General features: G+C 42.7%; 1 protein-coding gene across 5 annotated transcripts in view; it reads right to left on the bottom strand.

The window, feature by feature from the left end:
* Nucleotides 1–2006: 2006 nt before the first annotated feature.
* ACTN1 (actinin alpha 1) overlaps nt 2007–13928 on the bottom strand; it is an 85297-nt gene continuing 73375 nt past the window's right edge. For 3 of the 5 annotated variants that reach the window (XM_058025482.1, XM_058025481.1, XM_058025485.1), the window contains exons 14-22: nt 13592–13732; nt 11481–11663; nt 10615–10749; nt 9633–9812; nt 8585–8731; nt 6979–7059; nt 6362–6427; nt 4743–4901; nt 2007–2900 (exon numbers count right to left, since the gene is read on the bottom strand). In XM_058025482.1, the coding sequence (XP_057881465.1) occupies nt 2742–2900; nt 4743–4901; nt 6362–6427; nt 6979–7059; nt 8585–8731; nt 9633–9812; nt 10615–10749; nt 11481–11663; nt 13592–13732 (1251 nt within the window). In that variant the 3' untranslated portion in view covers nt 2007–2741. The remainder of the gene's footprint in view (nt 2901–4742; nt 4902–6361; nt 6428–6978; nt 7060–8584; nt 8732–9632; nt 9813–10614; nt 10750–11480; nt 11664–13591; nt 13733–13928) is intronic. The other 2 variants (XM_058025483.1, XM_058025484.1) reach the window with 1 other exon arrangement.

The following is a 13928-nucleotide window of genomic DNA, read 5'->3' on the forward strand; positions in this document are numbered from 1 at the left end:
GGGGTGCCAACTTTCACAAGGCTGGAGCCCACACATTGCCACCAATCTGCAGTGTGAGCAGGGATGAGCCACCTGCTTTCTGTCATAAAACTAGGAATACTTACACCCAGCTGGTGTTTCCTGTTAACACCTGGTCACACATTGCAACACTGCCACAGCTCAGAAAAAAGATTTTTATGAAGACTTTTGGAATCTCCAAGTACAGACTTGCAGAGTGCTTGTCGCCAGGATCATTCAACATAATTTGGCTTCATTCTCAGAGTGGTGGTAGACCTGGGCCCAGAGTCACGGCCCAAGGAGCAGCTATGCTCTTTTCTACCCCTTTTGCAGAATAACATGGATCTTTTCTCCAGACAGTGGTCACTTAATAGCACAACAGATATTCCCATTCTCCTCCACCACATTTTTATGTTTAAATAAGTAAATAAAAAGTATTAGAATATCATTGCATCTTCTGGAAGAGGTACAAGCTAGAGAGATAAATTTTTTTAAATCAATTTTTTTGACAGTGCAAATGTCCATTTTTGGTGCAGCAAATCAAGAACAGGGCAGCTACCGTGGAAGAGGAAAGAGGATTACCAAAGCACGGGCAATGGATATTCAGAGGCAAACTTCGATATAAATTATCTGTTCAGGCCTCTAGTCATCCTCTCTGCTGTTTTAGCTTTCAAATAGATGAGTACTATGCTATATACTTTAAAACATGGCAAGGGGAATCAGTATACCATACCTTTGAAGAGGACAGTCCCATTTGCAGCAACATGGTAGTGACATAGGTGAAAATCAAGTGGATTAAATACTGGTCCAAGTCCTACATTACTGACAATTCATATCAACCCCTCCAGGCTTTTTAGTACCACGGGTTTCAACACAGGAGGCTTCAGCTCAATTCCAGCCCTCATTAACAACACAACGATAGCTAAGTTGCACAGTGTCTCCTTTGAAGACGAACTGTGTCTATGTATGAAGCTAAATGGCATTAATTTGCATGTTCCCTGTGTTATCCAGCCTGCAGGAGAATGCAGGCCTTGGTGTATGCTGGAAAGAAGTGTGGTAGCAGACATTAGCATCCCCTCTCCACACAGTAGGCAGATACTGTCATGTTGGGACACATCACATGGCGCTGCTGTAATTTGTACTGTGTCCTACTGAAGGTCTGGAATAAACCAGAAAGCTGTGCTGAACCCCAACCCACACTGAATAATACCTTCCTCAGGTGGGTATGCTGAACCCAACCATGTACAATACCTTCCTCAGGACTCAGCTCCGTCCTGGGGAACAGAGGACAATGTTACCAAGAAGCTCTTGGCGAATCTGACCAAAAATCCACCATTCCAGCAGTCGTTACTTCAAAATACAATCTGCCTTTGGGACTAGAGACAGAAGTATGTGCTTATACCTATAAAACACTTACTTGAAACATGTCATGAAGCAGTAATGTTATTTTAATGTTATTTCTCCTAACCCTATGTTTCCTAAGAAAGTTGTGGGAGGGCAGGAAATGCACCTGTAATATGAGATGGCTGCTCCCCTTTGCCGATTTCTGAACACATGCATGAGTGTGTTACTTTATGACTGAATAAAACTCCCACAGGAGTTGTCCTGAAGGCTGCTTTCTTTTGTATGTCCAGTAGAAAGATGACCCCTGGAGGAATCTATGATGTCAGAAGATGCGGAATCAAAATCAGTCAGATGTTCAATATTGAGCATGGAACAGTAGATGAATTTTTCATGGATGGTTTAAGATACGGTGGTTGTTTGTACAGATCTAGTAACTAATTCTGCTCTAGCTTTTAAGGAGTAACAAGAATAGTGCTTCTAAAGATAGGGGTGTATTTGGGATTTAAAGTGGTCATTAAGCTGTGACAATTTCAACATTATTCAGCAAGAATGAAAGGGCTGTGGGGCTGACAACATACCTTTAAATGTAGTGTAACTTACTTCTCCTTACCACGTTTAACTAAATAGGATTAAACTATTTTACTATACAAATGAATAGTCTAGAGTTGTTATCACAAGAAGTTTTTAATATGATTTGTGACAAGCAATATCAAAGTTATCAACTCTCAAGCTTCATGTTCTGAAACCAGACAACTCTCAGCAACAAAAAAAGTTGTGCACTGATAAACATAGGAGGCGTATTGTATTTTTTAATTAAATATGAAAACATGAGCTGTGTACATTATTTTTTTCCCTAGAAAACACAGCAATTTCAAAAGTTTATCATAAAATATTTTCATGAAATGAGTGAACCAGCAAACACATGCACTTGTGTGCCTTCCCCCCTCCCAAGATAAAAGTGATGAGAGAGACATACGCAAATGTAATAGTTAACAGAACAAGTGGAGTTTTGCCATAGTTTGGTTCTTTTTGGAAAGGATGGAACGTAACATTGTGCTTGACTTCCTATGTCACAACAAAAAATATTTGGCGCAATATTTTAACATTTTCTTTTTAAGTTTCAATCTGGTGGAGAAAAATACCTTTTTCTATAATAAAATATGTCTGTTCTTTTTAAAACGTAACTTTTCTGCACAAAATAATTTTGTAAACTGTTATTTCAAGGGCAAGGTAGGCGGTCCCGTGTCAATGTCCTCCCCCCCACTTAAAAATGTGATCTGTTATCTGAAGCAAAACAGGAAAACACAAAAAAGAGCGGAGCAGAGGTTGCTTTGCAAAGAGAAAATAGGGCGTGTTGGACGGGGGAGAGGGGAGGGAGCGTGTGGTGCGACAGAAAAAAGTTAAAGGTCACTTTCGCCGTAGAGCGCTGTGGAGAAGGACATGTAGTCCAGGGCACCGGGTACAGCATCACGGCCACTGTAGGGTGCCATCCTGGCAATGCAGTATTCAGCCTGGTCAGGAGGCAGCTCCCGCCGCAGCTCATCCACAGTGATGTAGTTCTGCAGTGAGGACACAGGAAAAGGCACTCGTCACTTCCTGGAAAGTGACTTTCCCCCGAGGGACCACCACCCCCCTGTCACACCAGGGCAGCAGGCAACGCTCAGGGACAGCATCCCAACAACCAGACCTGCACACCCACACAGGGAGCTCTCTGCTCTTACACCCTGGGAGGACATGCACTCCCCTTCCCGACTGTTTGGACAAGCAAATGGTTTTTACAGTGAAGATTGGTTTTGCAGGAGAGATGCTGGTGCAGCTAAAGAAAGACCTGGAGATAAGTCAGGCAAGTTATTAGTGTTAAGAATGTGCCTTGCCGTTGACAAAGGAGGTCCTGCTGAAATTAGATGGGAGAAAGCAGAAATTTAAATTGGATGCTGTTGCTCACCAGCAGGAGGTAGCAGCTGCTTGTGCTCCTTGGGAGTTGCCATTCCCTCCCTCCAGAGAAAGGGAAGGGGCCAATCCCCACTAGTTCTTGCTGGTGCACCAATACAAGCAGCAGACAGGCAAACACTTTGTATTGATTCCACAGCTCCAGCAACAGTCTTTTTACTGTGGACATTTTTAATGAGCAGGCAAAACTTATGTAAATTCAGCTTCTGGAGACTCACTGTGCTGAGCTGAGCCAGCCCAGCCTCCCTCCAGGCAGCAGGTAACAGGAGCTGCCTGTTTGCTAATCATAATCCCTATGTTGTCTTTAGCTAACTCACTCACGGCCATTTGCAGTCTGTCTCAGCAATAGCTCAGGTTTCACACCATCCCTCTCTCTCCCGTGACTTCTTATAATTCCTTTTTCCCTTTCACTTTAATGACTGGGGTATGAGGGACTTTTCTTCATAATGAAATATTAATTCATGTTACAGCCACCAGAGCATGTTAAACACTGACAAAGTGTATGTAACATACTGCACAGAGTAAACAGGTTAATAAGTAATACTGCATCTCAAAGCACCTATTTATTCAGTGGTTAGCTTATCTGAGTAACATGGAATTTTCTGGCCTCAAAAGACAATAGAACTGGCTTTTGTCAGGTATATGTCTAAAGGACAGGTATCATGGGTTTCTAGATTATGATTAAAAAAAGATCCTTAATGAAGAATGGAAACCAGTACTGAATTGAAGGATAACTCATTACAATCTGAGAAATGGTATCCAATATTTCATGTGAGATAACTAGAATCATTAGCAAATAAAGAGATACATTAATATTACACGTACATATTATTTGTTCAGTTACATAAAAGATTAGCGGGCATTGTTATATAAGAAAAATAAGACTACATATTTTATCAGCTGCTTCCCCTGATGATGTAAATTCCAAAAATTAATACTTTTCATATCACCCTAAGTTTTCCTACATTCAACCAATTTCTATGGTTAAAAGATGTCCCCCCTGCAGATACAGCATATCCTTAATGAAAGTCTATTGATTGAATATCCTCAATGAAAATGTATTGCTTGTGCAACAACTGATAGTGACATGTAGATCTGAGAAAGATCATCTCAAGTTTACAGCTGTCAGTAATGAACTGTTTTCAAGACTAATCAAAACCATCTGCTGAACTTGTTAATTTTAAAATAACAAATTGCGACCAAGCTCTTAATTAAAATTTTGAAGCAAGAGTGGGCTGCAAAGTTCTGACAGCTGAGCAAGGCCTTTGAGTGCTTTAAGAGACCGCTCATTAACCCACAGTTTAACCTTGCACTCCTCCAGCACTACAGAATGCTCCTGTGAAAACACCCTCCCATGGCAGAGTGCTTCCCTTGACACTTTCTCTCAGAGACAAGAGCAAAAAGAAAGCAGAGGCTAAGCAGAGAGAGGAAACTGAGGTGTGGAGCCTGACCTTGTCTCCAGCCAGGATCTTGAAGGAAGCCATAACCTGGTCAGCAGTGTCTGTGTCTGCCGTCTCGCGGGACATGAAGTCGATGAAGGCCTGGAAGGTCACGACACCCATCCGGTTCGGGTCGACGATGCTCATGATGCGGGCAAACTCTGCCTCTCCCTGCAGGGCAAGAGAGTCACGTCAGCCTGGGGACTCGGGCAGCACTGCTACCCAAGTGAGGAGAAACTGTTCAGCAGCTCATCTCACAGGCTAGGAAACAAAGCCAAATAGAAAACACCTCTGGGGTCTTTTTTTAATCAGGATGTTCTTTTTTAGCTTGCTGTTGTGTACAAATGCTTCCCACTCGTTTGTCCTCTGGAATAAAACATTGCCAGCTATGCCTGAGGATAACACCCAGATCTAGGACAATGCTCCTATTGGGGAACAATACCAGCTGACTTCAGAGGAATACCCAAATTTCTCTATACATGTGCTAGATGTCTGTAGCAGTATTTGAAGATATACACTCCTCAAATCCTTTTACTTTCATTTACTTAAAAGAGAACTTCTACAGTTTTTTTCCGCTGACAGAACAGAAGAGACATCTCTGGGGTATTTCATAGTATTGTACTCATCTTTAATAGCAGGCTTTGCAAAGAAGGACTTGCATATCTGGAGTGGCCCAGGGAAACAATCTCTACAGGGAAGATCCTACACAGAAGTTTTGCTACAAAAACCAAAACATTATAGTGTAGTTTTCTTTATTTCCTCCTGCATTTAAATCAAAGGTCATCTGTTCTCATCTCTGGGATTCCTTCCTCCCCAGGTAAAGAGGAGGGAAGAGTAGAGCAGAGTCTTCTCCTGGGAACAGGCTCTCCTAACACATTCAGAACATTATACCTTCAAGAGCAATTAAGATACCTAATCAAATGTTAAAGTCTTGGCACACTACACCCAAGAGTCTGCATTTATACTGGGCTGATCAGTAAGATGATTAAACACTGCTTTGCCTGATATCAGGAGTAAAGACACCAAGAGTGCCTGCACTGTGCTCTTCCCCTGCCCTTTGATGAGCATCAGTCTTTGGTGAAGCTCTTCCTATTAGCTGTCATGCCTCTCAAAGTGCCACAAGTTACCGCTCTGAATATTCAGGTATTCTGGTGAGGAAAAAGCTACAGGGAGAATGACTGGAACTTGAACTTACATGTCCAGGGAAGGAGATGTGAAACAAATGGCAGGAATGAGAGGAGCAGCATTTTGAGTGCATTCAGAAGTGAGGTCACATACACTTCTGAATGATTTCAACTGATATTCAGGGCTGGGGAGGTTGCGTGTGCTATGCAGAGAGCAGGCACCAATATGAGGAAGCTTACTGTTTCTTCCACTAGTAGCTACACAGTTTGATAAATATAATTTTTATTTGAAACATACAGGAATTAGACAATTATTTCTATTTTTGTACCTCTGGCTAGAGCTGTGAGACAAGAGTTTTACATGTACAACTAAAACTAGATTTAACAATGCTGATAATTCTGGAAAATAAAGCTATATTTACCTTGATTCACTACACATTCTCCCTGTATTTCTGAAGGTGCCTACAGAATCACTTTGAATAGGAGTGACAGAGGGCTCTACATTACCATATTGTAACCCATGGAGATAAGGCAGGCTCGGAAATCTTCACAATCCATCATACCAGTCTTCTTCTACAGAGAATGACGCAAAGATGGAAAAAGCCAAAAGAGAAAAGGGAGACCAGTCCAGGGAGAAATGAACCCAGAGGAGATGTTATAAAGAATGAGTTTCAGGGGGGAGAAGATAGAAGGAGGATTTACAGGACAATGAAATTAACAGAGGAAAGGTAGTTTGTGAAACAATGAAGAAGCAAAGGTGGTTTTGGACATGGAATAGTTTATACACAAGAAACATATTGGTGATGAAAAAAGGACAAGAAGATATTAAGCAAGACAGATTGAGGAATGGACAATGAAAGGAGTTTTAAGTGACACAGAAGTAAACAGAACAGTTTGAAGACATAAAAGAAATTCTCCCAAGACAAAAAATTAAGGAATTAAAAAGAAATAGATACCAAAGTGCATTTAGAGAGGAAGTCGTATAGAAAAGTGATGTATATACAGTCAAACACAAGAACAACAACAACAACAGATGGATTAAGACAAACAAGAAAAGAAAGGAAAAAAAACTGTTATTTCCCACAGTTTAATATCTGGCTGTGTTCACCACTAGCTTTCAGTACCTGTGCATCGTTTCCAATATCGTAACCCAAGCTGATGAGACAGGCTTTGAACTCCTCAGGGCCAAGTGTGCCGGAGTGGTCCTGGTTATGCGGTGTGCCAGGCAGCGGGACATGCAGTGCCAGCGCGGTGACGTGTGCGGCGCGAGGAGGGGACACACGGGACACCAAAGGCACGTGAAAGGACAACAAACAGGTGCACCATGCAGTGGGTGAGGAGGGAGGAACAGGAAGAATGACATGCAGATAGAAAGACAGGGAAGAAAAATAAAAAGTGCACAACATTAGATATCACAATGACATTTCAGGATGTGCTAAAAATGCTCTTGGAACAGTTCCTTCTCAGAGAGCTCATGTTTAGAGCATTTGAATGACAAAAACAGCTGATGCTCAGAAGCCTCAAGATCTCAATCTCCCAAGTCAATCACTTGCATCACTGCTTGTTATCCAGTGTCAGAAGCCCTGTGTTTCACTAGTAACCCAGAGTGCAGGTAAGCAGGCAGAGGCAGTGGGAAGCATTGCCTTAATCTTATAGTCAACAGTTCCACTAAGGGAGTAGGTGAGGGCAGGTATGTTTGGCAACACACCCAAGGAAGCTTAGCTGTATCCCAGGAATAGACAAAGAAAACCAGCTGAAGCTCAGGGGAGCAGCGTTATGGCTGTATTTATGAGACCTGCACAGGGGGTGGAGCTTTGCCTGGCAAAGCTATTTCAAGTGCTCAGCTCTGCCAGCAGCACGGATGTACAGTGCACACAACACAGCCTGGCAGCTGCTCCTCCCTTTGCTCACTGCCCAATATTTGGATGTACCTCTCAAATAATACACAAGCTACTACAGGAATTAAGAATCCCCATCCATCCTGCAGAATTTTAGCTCAGAACAGACCCAAAGCACTGAAGAGCCCCTGCCTGCTGCCACCACCTCTGGACAGATCAATGGAGTTACAGACAGGATGATGGGGCCATTTCAAGTGACTTTCTTCAAGAAAAAACAGTTTTTAAAGTCAATGTTAAGCCTTCATAATCAAATAGTTGAAAGTGGGAAACCCCTATTCTGTCTGCATTAACATTCAGACTGTTGTGAAGGAAGGGGCAAATGATATGAAGGTCAAAAAATAAAATCTTCAGGGCTTCATGGGTCCCTCTCCTAAGAAAAGAACCCATGGTTTAGTTTTCTTAGACAGCTAGAGAAGGGCTGAAATAGCCAGTGTTCAGCAATTTAAAAGCATTGCCAATCTCTGAGGTCAGGCTGTCCTCAGATATAGCAGAGATGGTATAGAAGATGGAGAACAGATGGTCCCAAGAATTTTATAAACCAAATAATTATTTGCTCTCTGGAGAGGAATGGATAAAAGTCTAACTGCCTAAAAAAGCCTTCAAACCTCTCCATAGTCTTGCTTTATCAGGAAATTTTGCAGTTTCCTATGAAGACATACCTCTCCCAGGCTAACAATCACTTGGCAGTCTTCACAGAAATGAGTGATTCACAGGAGTGGCATTTTTAAGAATGAAACATCTTCTGTGACCCCATTTTATCAATGACTGCTTGTTTTTTATTGCACTGTGCAGTCCACATGGGAGCTTGTAGCTGCAGTCAGCACTGACTTACCCTGTCAAAGTGGTTGAAAGAAGCCCGGAACTCATTCATCTGTTCCTGGCTGATTCCTTTGGCATCACGGGTCAGGATCTGGTTTTCCACTTCGTTGATGGTTCTAGCAATTGTTGTTAGTAACTGCTCCCAGCCCACACGGATATGCTAGTAAAAGAGGGCAGGACAATATCGAAATTAAGAAGTCGCTCTTCTGCTTCTGAGGCCAGTGGATCAGATGTGCTACTTATTGCAAATTAAATGATCCTAGTGTGCAAGGCAGTCCCTGGTGTCCATTCCTCAGAAAAGATTCCTTCAAATCTGCAGGTGTTTAAAATCTGAATTTTAACTGAAAAAACCCATACTGAAGAGGCCAATTTCTGATCTTTCTTTGTCTTTCTTAAGAAAAACTTGGTCCTATTGCAAAATTCTTTTGCCTCGTCAAAGCAGCATATTGGAAGCCTTTAACACCAATGAGAGGCAAGCCCAGTGCTTCTAGGACTTAAGCAGAAGACTCTCCTTACCAAGAAACTGAATAAAACACAGTGCTTGGAAGACACTAGTGCTCCCCTGCTTCTGCTCTTGATTAATGGAAATAGTCAGAAACAAAAAAACAAGTTTCAAAGGCTGTGTTCAGCTGGACTAATGTTGAACTCGGACTGCTCCCAAGAAGCCTCACATCATCAACAGGAAGCCAGTCTCTGACTTTAAAAAAAACTTCTGTTGAACTTGTTTCTTCTGCCAGGTAGTGGCAGCTCAAAATCATCAGCACTTCCCTTTCTAATCCCAGCTAACACAATCAGGTGGCAGGAGAAATGAGACTTGTCAATTTTTCAAGGAACACTGTGGGATTCAGATGTTTCTGTTGTCTGTATTTGGAAGTAATTGGAATGGGTTGGCATGAAGTACAGTAGGGCAAAAATGAAATTCAGTGACATGTCATTGCACGCTTGGCCATATTATCAAGCTCTCTGCTTTCCTGAGAACCCCAGCACATTGCCAGAGCTACACGTGGCTAACCCTAACTGGCCACAGCAGATGAGGCTGTCTAGTTGCTGCCAGAACTTACCTCCATGGTGTAGTTGGTGTGCTTGTTGTCAAAGATAAGCGCCTCCTGGATCAGCTGGTGGTCTCCTTCCAGCTGGTCAATCTTTGGTTTGTAATTCACAATGCTTTTCTCGTACTGCCGCAAGTGGTTGAGCTGGTCCTCCAGGGTCCCATGCATCTCTATTGAAATGCGGCCAATCTCCTGCATTAGCAAAGCCAAAGGAGTTAAGACTCCACTGAAAGGACAAGCCCCAACATGCTTGACATTTATTGCAGCAATTTCACTCTCACACAGCACGATGATTCAAAAAAAATAATCTCAGGGAGCAGTTACTTCACAGGAGCTGAGACAGTGTCAGCAAAAAATTTAGCACAGTGATGAACATTTTTCAAGTGAGGTGAATCACGTAAGATGTGTCTAATACAAGGATACAAAAGAAAGGGAAGCTGCAGACCATAAACTAGTAATCTACCAAGCCAAATCTTTTTCTGATGTATGGTCTGCCATTAAGTTAGTTCTTCACAGAGATATTGCTGTAAGTGCTCTCTTCTTTCCAGCTCCTGCCATCAGTAATAGCTTTGTATTTTTACATTTTATCAACTCCAATGACTTTAATTCACATCTTACCTAAAGAGAGATCTCCCTTAAAAATGTCTCCTATGCAGATGTTTGGCATATTAGTTGTATTTATTTAGTCACATGTATCAAGACCATTGGTGTGTAAGCAATTACACAAACTGTCTCTGATTTAGGATTTTGAGTTTGTTGCATATAAACACAAATCTTAAAATACCAGTGTTCCCCATTGTAAGTAAGTAGTTTTTTCCGATACTACAGTTAGAGGAAGAAAAGTACAAGCACCTCAGTAACCAATATCAATCTTGGGATTCTTGGTATTTTCTATGATGTTTCTCTTTTTGTACCTTGAAGAACGAATGGCTGTGACGGTGGTCAGCAGAGATAATGAATAATAGTATCAGTGAAGAACTTTGCAAAGCCCTACCTCCATCTTGGTCTGGATCCAGGGTCCAATGACATTGGCCTGTGCACCAAACTGCTTACGGAGCCGTTCGTTTTGCTGCTGGCGGGCGTGTTCTTCCATCAGGGCCTGATCCCTTCTGGGAACCAGCTGCCGCACCTACGACAAGGAGTGACACCTCAGTGTGCAGTTTGGACACACAAAGGCACACGTACGGGAAATGCAGAAGTCGCCACAAGGGAGGGAGGAGTGGGTGTTTGCACTGAATACAAGCAGTCACACGGTTTAAGTCACGGTGGGCGAGCTCTCAGGATGTGAATCCTGTCTGCTGTAGGATACACACAAACTCGTGTCAGGCCATGGAAGAGCAGAAGCAGCTTCCATTCATTATTTGGGATTTTGGTGGCTAATGAGAACTGAGTCGCAGGATTCTGTTCAGATCTCACATGGGTGATTTTGTTTGTTAGTAAGAACCATAAGCACAATGGGAAGGGACAGTAGCTGCTCTTTTAGGATTACAGCAGGGAAAGGCTACTTGGCTGCAGAGACAGAACATCCGAGGGGCTGAATGGTGACAAAGGATACTGATTCACATGCTATACTTACCTGTAGGTCAACTGAAGACTAAAACCCTCAAAGCTTTCAAATCTAGCAACTTTCATTTAAAATTAGCGTGTAAAAGGAGGTCTGTGCCTTAGGCAATTGTACCAAGTATCTTTTCCACTTTCCAAGTATACAGCAACAGAGCCAAAACTAAATGACAAAACCCCACTAAACTCAGCAGTGAGCACAAGAGGGGAACTGCAGAGTAAATAATCCATTTCCTGAGCCCACAGTGGTTGAGCAGTGACACTGTCCCCCACTACCCTGCAAGGCTGGAAAGAACTCACATGTTCCCATTTGCCATTGATCTCATGTGGGGTGATTGTAGTGTAAGGATTCGTTCCTGCCATGTTGACATGGTATGTCTGGACAATCTTTGAGACTTCATTGTGGATTCCCAGGATGGCTTGTCGCTCCTTGTCCGCATCTGGCAACGTGGCTTTGAACTGCTCATGAGCTGTGGTCAATCCCTGCAGAAGGAAGGCAGCAGCAAAGGGAGGGTAAGAAACATTACTTATGGAATAGCCTCTTCAGTAAATGTACTCCTGAAGTGACTGCAAAAGCTAACATATTCCCAGGACACAATGCAGGCTACTCTAATACACTTTTCAGGTTCTCTCAGTATCTTTAAATGGGAAGTTTTAAGTAGATAAATTATGTGAAGTCTTGTTTTCCTTCTCTTTCTGTCCCATGTTGACCAGGGACAGAGACCACATACCAAAAAAAGGAATAATAATGACTATAATTTAGGGGAAACTATTTCTCCAACACTGCTCAGTGACTGCTTGTCAGCCTCTTTGGGGAAGATCTGACTACTAGAATTACTATTAAAAAAAGTCTCACTAGTTTAAATGTGCTATATGCTCTTCTCCCACGAGGTATGCGCTATTTCTACACCCAAAGTAACTCCAGGTGAGTACTGAGGGTCAGATTCAATTTGGTCAGAGTCAGTTAGAACCAGGTGAAGGTCTTCCAGCCAACTGCAAACTTGCACAGGCATCAATGCTCCTGCTGCTGGAAAACAGCTCCTTGTTCCTGACCACAACAGCCCCTTCCTGTTCCCCATCTCGCTGCGGTGCCCGGGCTGCACTCCAAGGACTGAAGTTTGGGGCGTGCTTGCTGGTAGTTTGTAGCCAGCTGACAAGCCAGCTGCTCCTGGCTCATCTGCCACTGCTTCTACAGGCCTTTAAGGTACTTCATCCCAGAAACCTAGAAGATCAAGTCTAGGGAAAGAGGCAGGGAAATGCACGGGAAACAGAGGTGTACGCAGGGATAAGCAAGGGAACAGTGTGGACAGAAGAAGGAATGAAGTAAACCATGTGATTGACTGCCCTCTCTCACAACACACACTGTTAACTACTTTCTGTAAAATTCCTTCCTTACAGGATGACTCATTGCTTTTTGCAGCTGCTGTAGTGGCCATAGAGATTAATACAAGTCTGGGGGCTGGGAAAGACATTGCAAACAGTCACAAGGAGATGATGGAAATGGTCAAGTGCTGTTTAGATTATTTTGCTTTAAGAAAGACTTAATGAACCCCTTTGTCCAGGAGGGAAGGATGGAAGAAACAAGTAACTGTCACACAGTAACTGTCACTGTCCTGGCTGTCCTGTTCCCTGTAGGGCTCCCATTTGCTGCCTCACGGATGGTCACACTTCTGTCAGCTATTCTGGCAAAGACCTGACTTGGATTCTTTTCACAAGCCCATCAGGCAGGTGAAACAGAAGTCTCCACTACAATTCAGGAAAGAGTAATTCCTGCTCTCCAAGGTCTGCAAATTACCTGTGTATACCTCAAGTTGCTTTCCTAACATCCTTTCAGAAGGGGAAAAACTGAGATACTGTCTTTGCTGTCTTAAAGAAGGCAAGACAACTTTGATTTCAAATGGTAATTCAGCACCAAAATGGACAATTCTGGTTTTTCTTGTGCTCAGCACCAAAATCCAGCTAGTAGCTCAGCTGTCCTCATGGTATGTCCTATCACATAGGACCTAATGACCTGGACACAACATTCCATGTGAGAATTGACCTGCAGACCCTGTAAGCAGCACTAAGCTTTGCTCATGTGGGTTAAGAAAAATTCCACAAGACCCTAAATGGTTCTCTCAGTTTTCAGGTTTCCATTAATATGGCTCTGGAGTTACTCTGAAAAATCTGTTGTCAGTTTTTGTGTTCAGCTAGGATGATGTATGTATGCTTTATACCTATTCAGATCCAAGTTTTTGGAGAAAATAAAGGAAAAACATACTTATTTTTGTTTATCTTGACAAGGCTCACTCAATAGAGCAGAAGCACCAAAATATAACCTATAAATTCATACTACTCTGAATTCATACAACTCAGGAGACCCCAAACTTCTCGAAGTCCCCACCTAACTGGTGCAAGTGACTGCTCTGTACCTGGATCTCCTCAATGGTGTGAACGATGAACGTGTCCTGCAGGTCTTCCATGGCCCCTTCCATCCAGTTATTGAAAGGGGCAGCTCGTTTGGCATACTCCAGGTACAACTGGTCAATTGTTTCCAGTAGTTTCTCTGTCCTCTGTGCATGCACAAAAAGAAATAAAAGAAAAAAAAAATCAGGAGAGATGGTTGGAGAAGAATAATCACATAGATACATGCGTTGTCTAAGCCGCTCCTTCCTTTCACAACTCCTTGGTGCTCCCTCCCAGGATGGCATGTCAGTAAAAATCTCTCTGCTGTTAAGAGATTACACACTGGACAGAATTCTTCCCTCT

The sequence above is a fragment of the Melospiza georgiana genome, chromosome 6 (genome assembly GCF_028018845.1).
Source record: "Melospiza georgiana isolate bMelGeo1 chromosome 6, bMelGeo1.pri, whole genome shotgun sequence".
Lineage (NCBI taxonomy): Eukaryota > Metazoa > Chordata > Aves > Passeriformes > Passerellidae > Melospiza > Melospiza georgiana.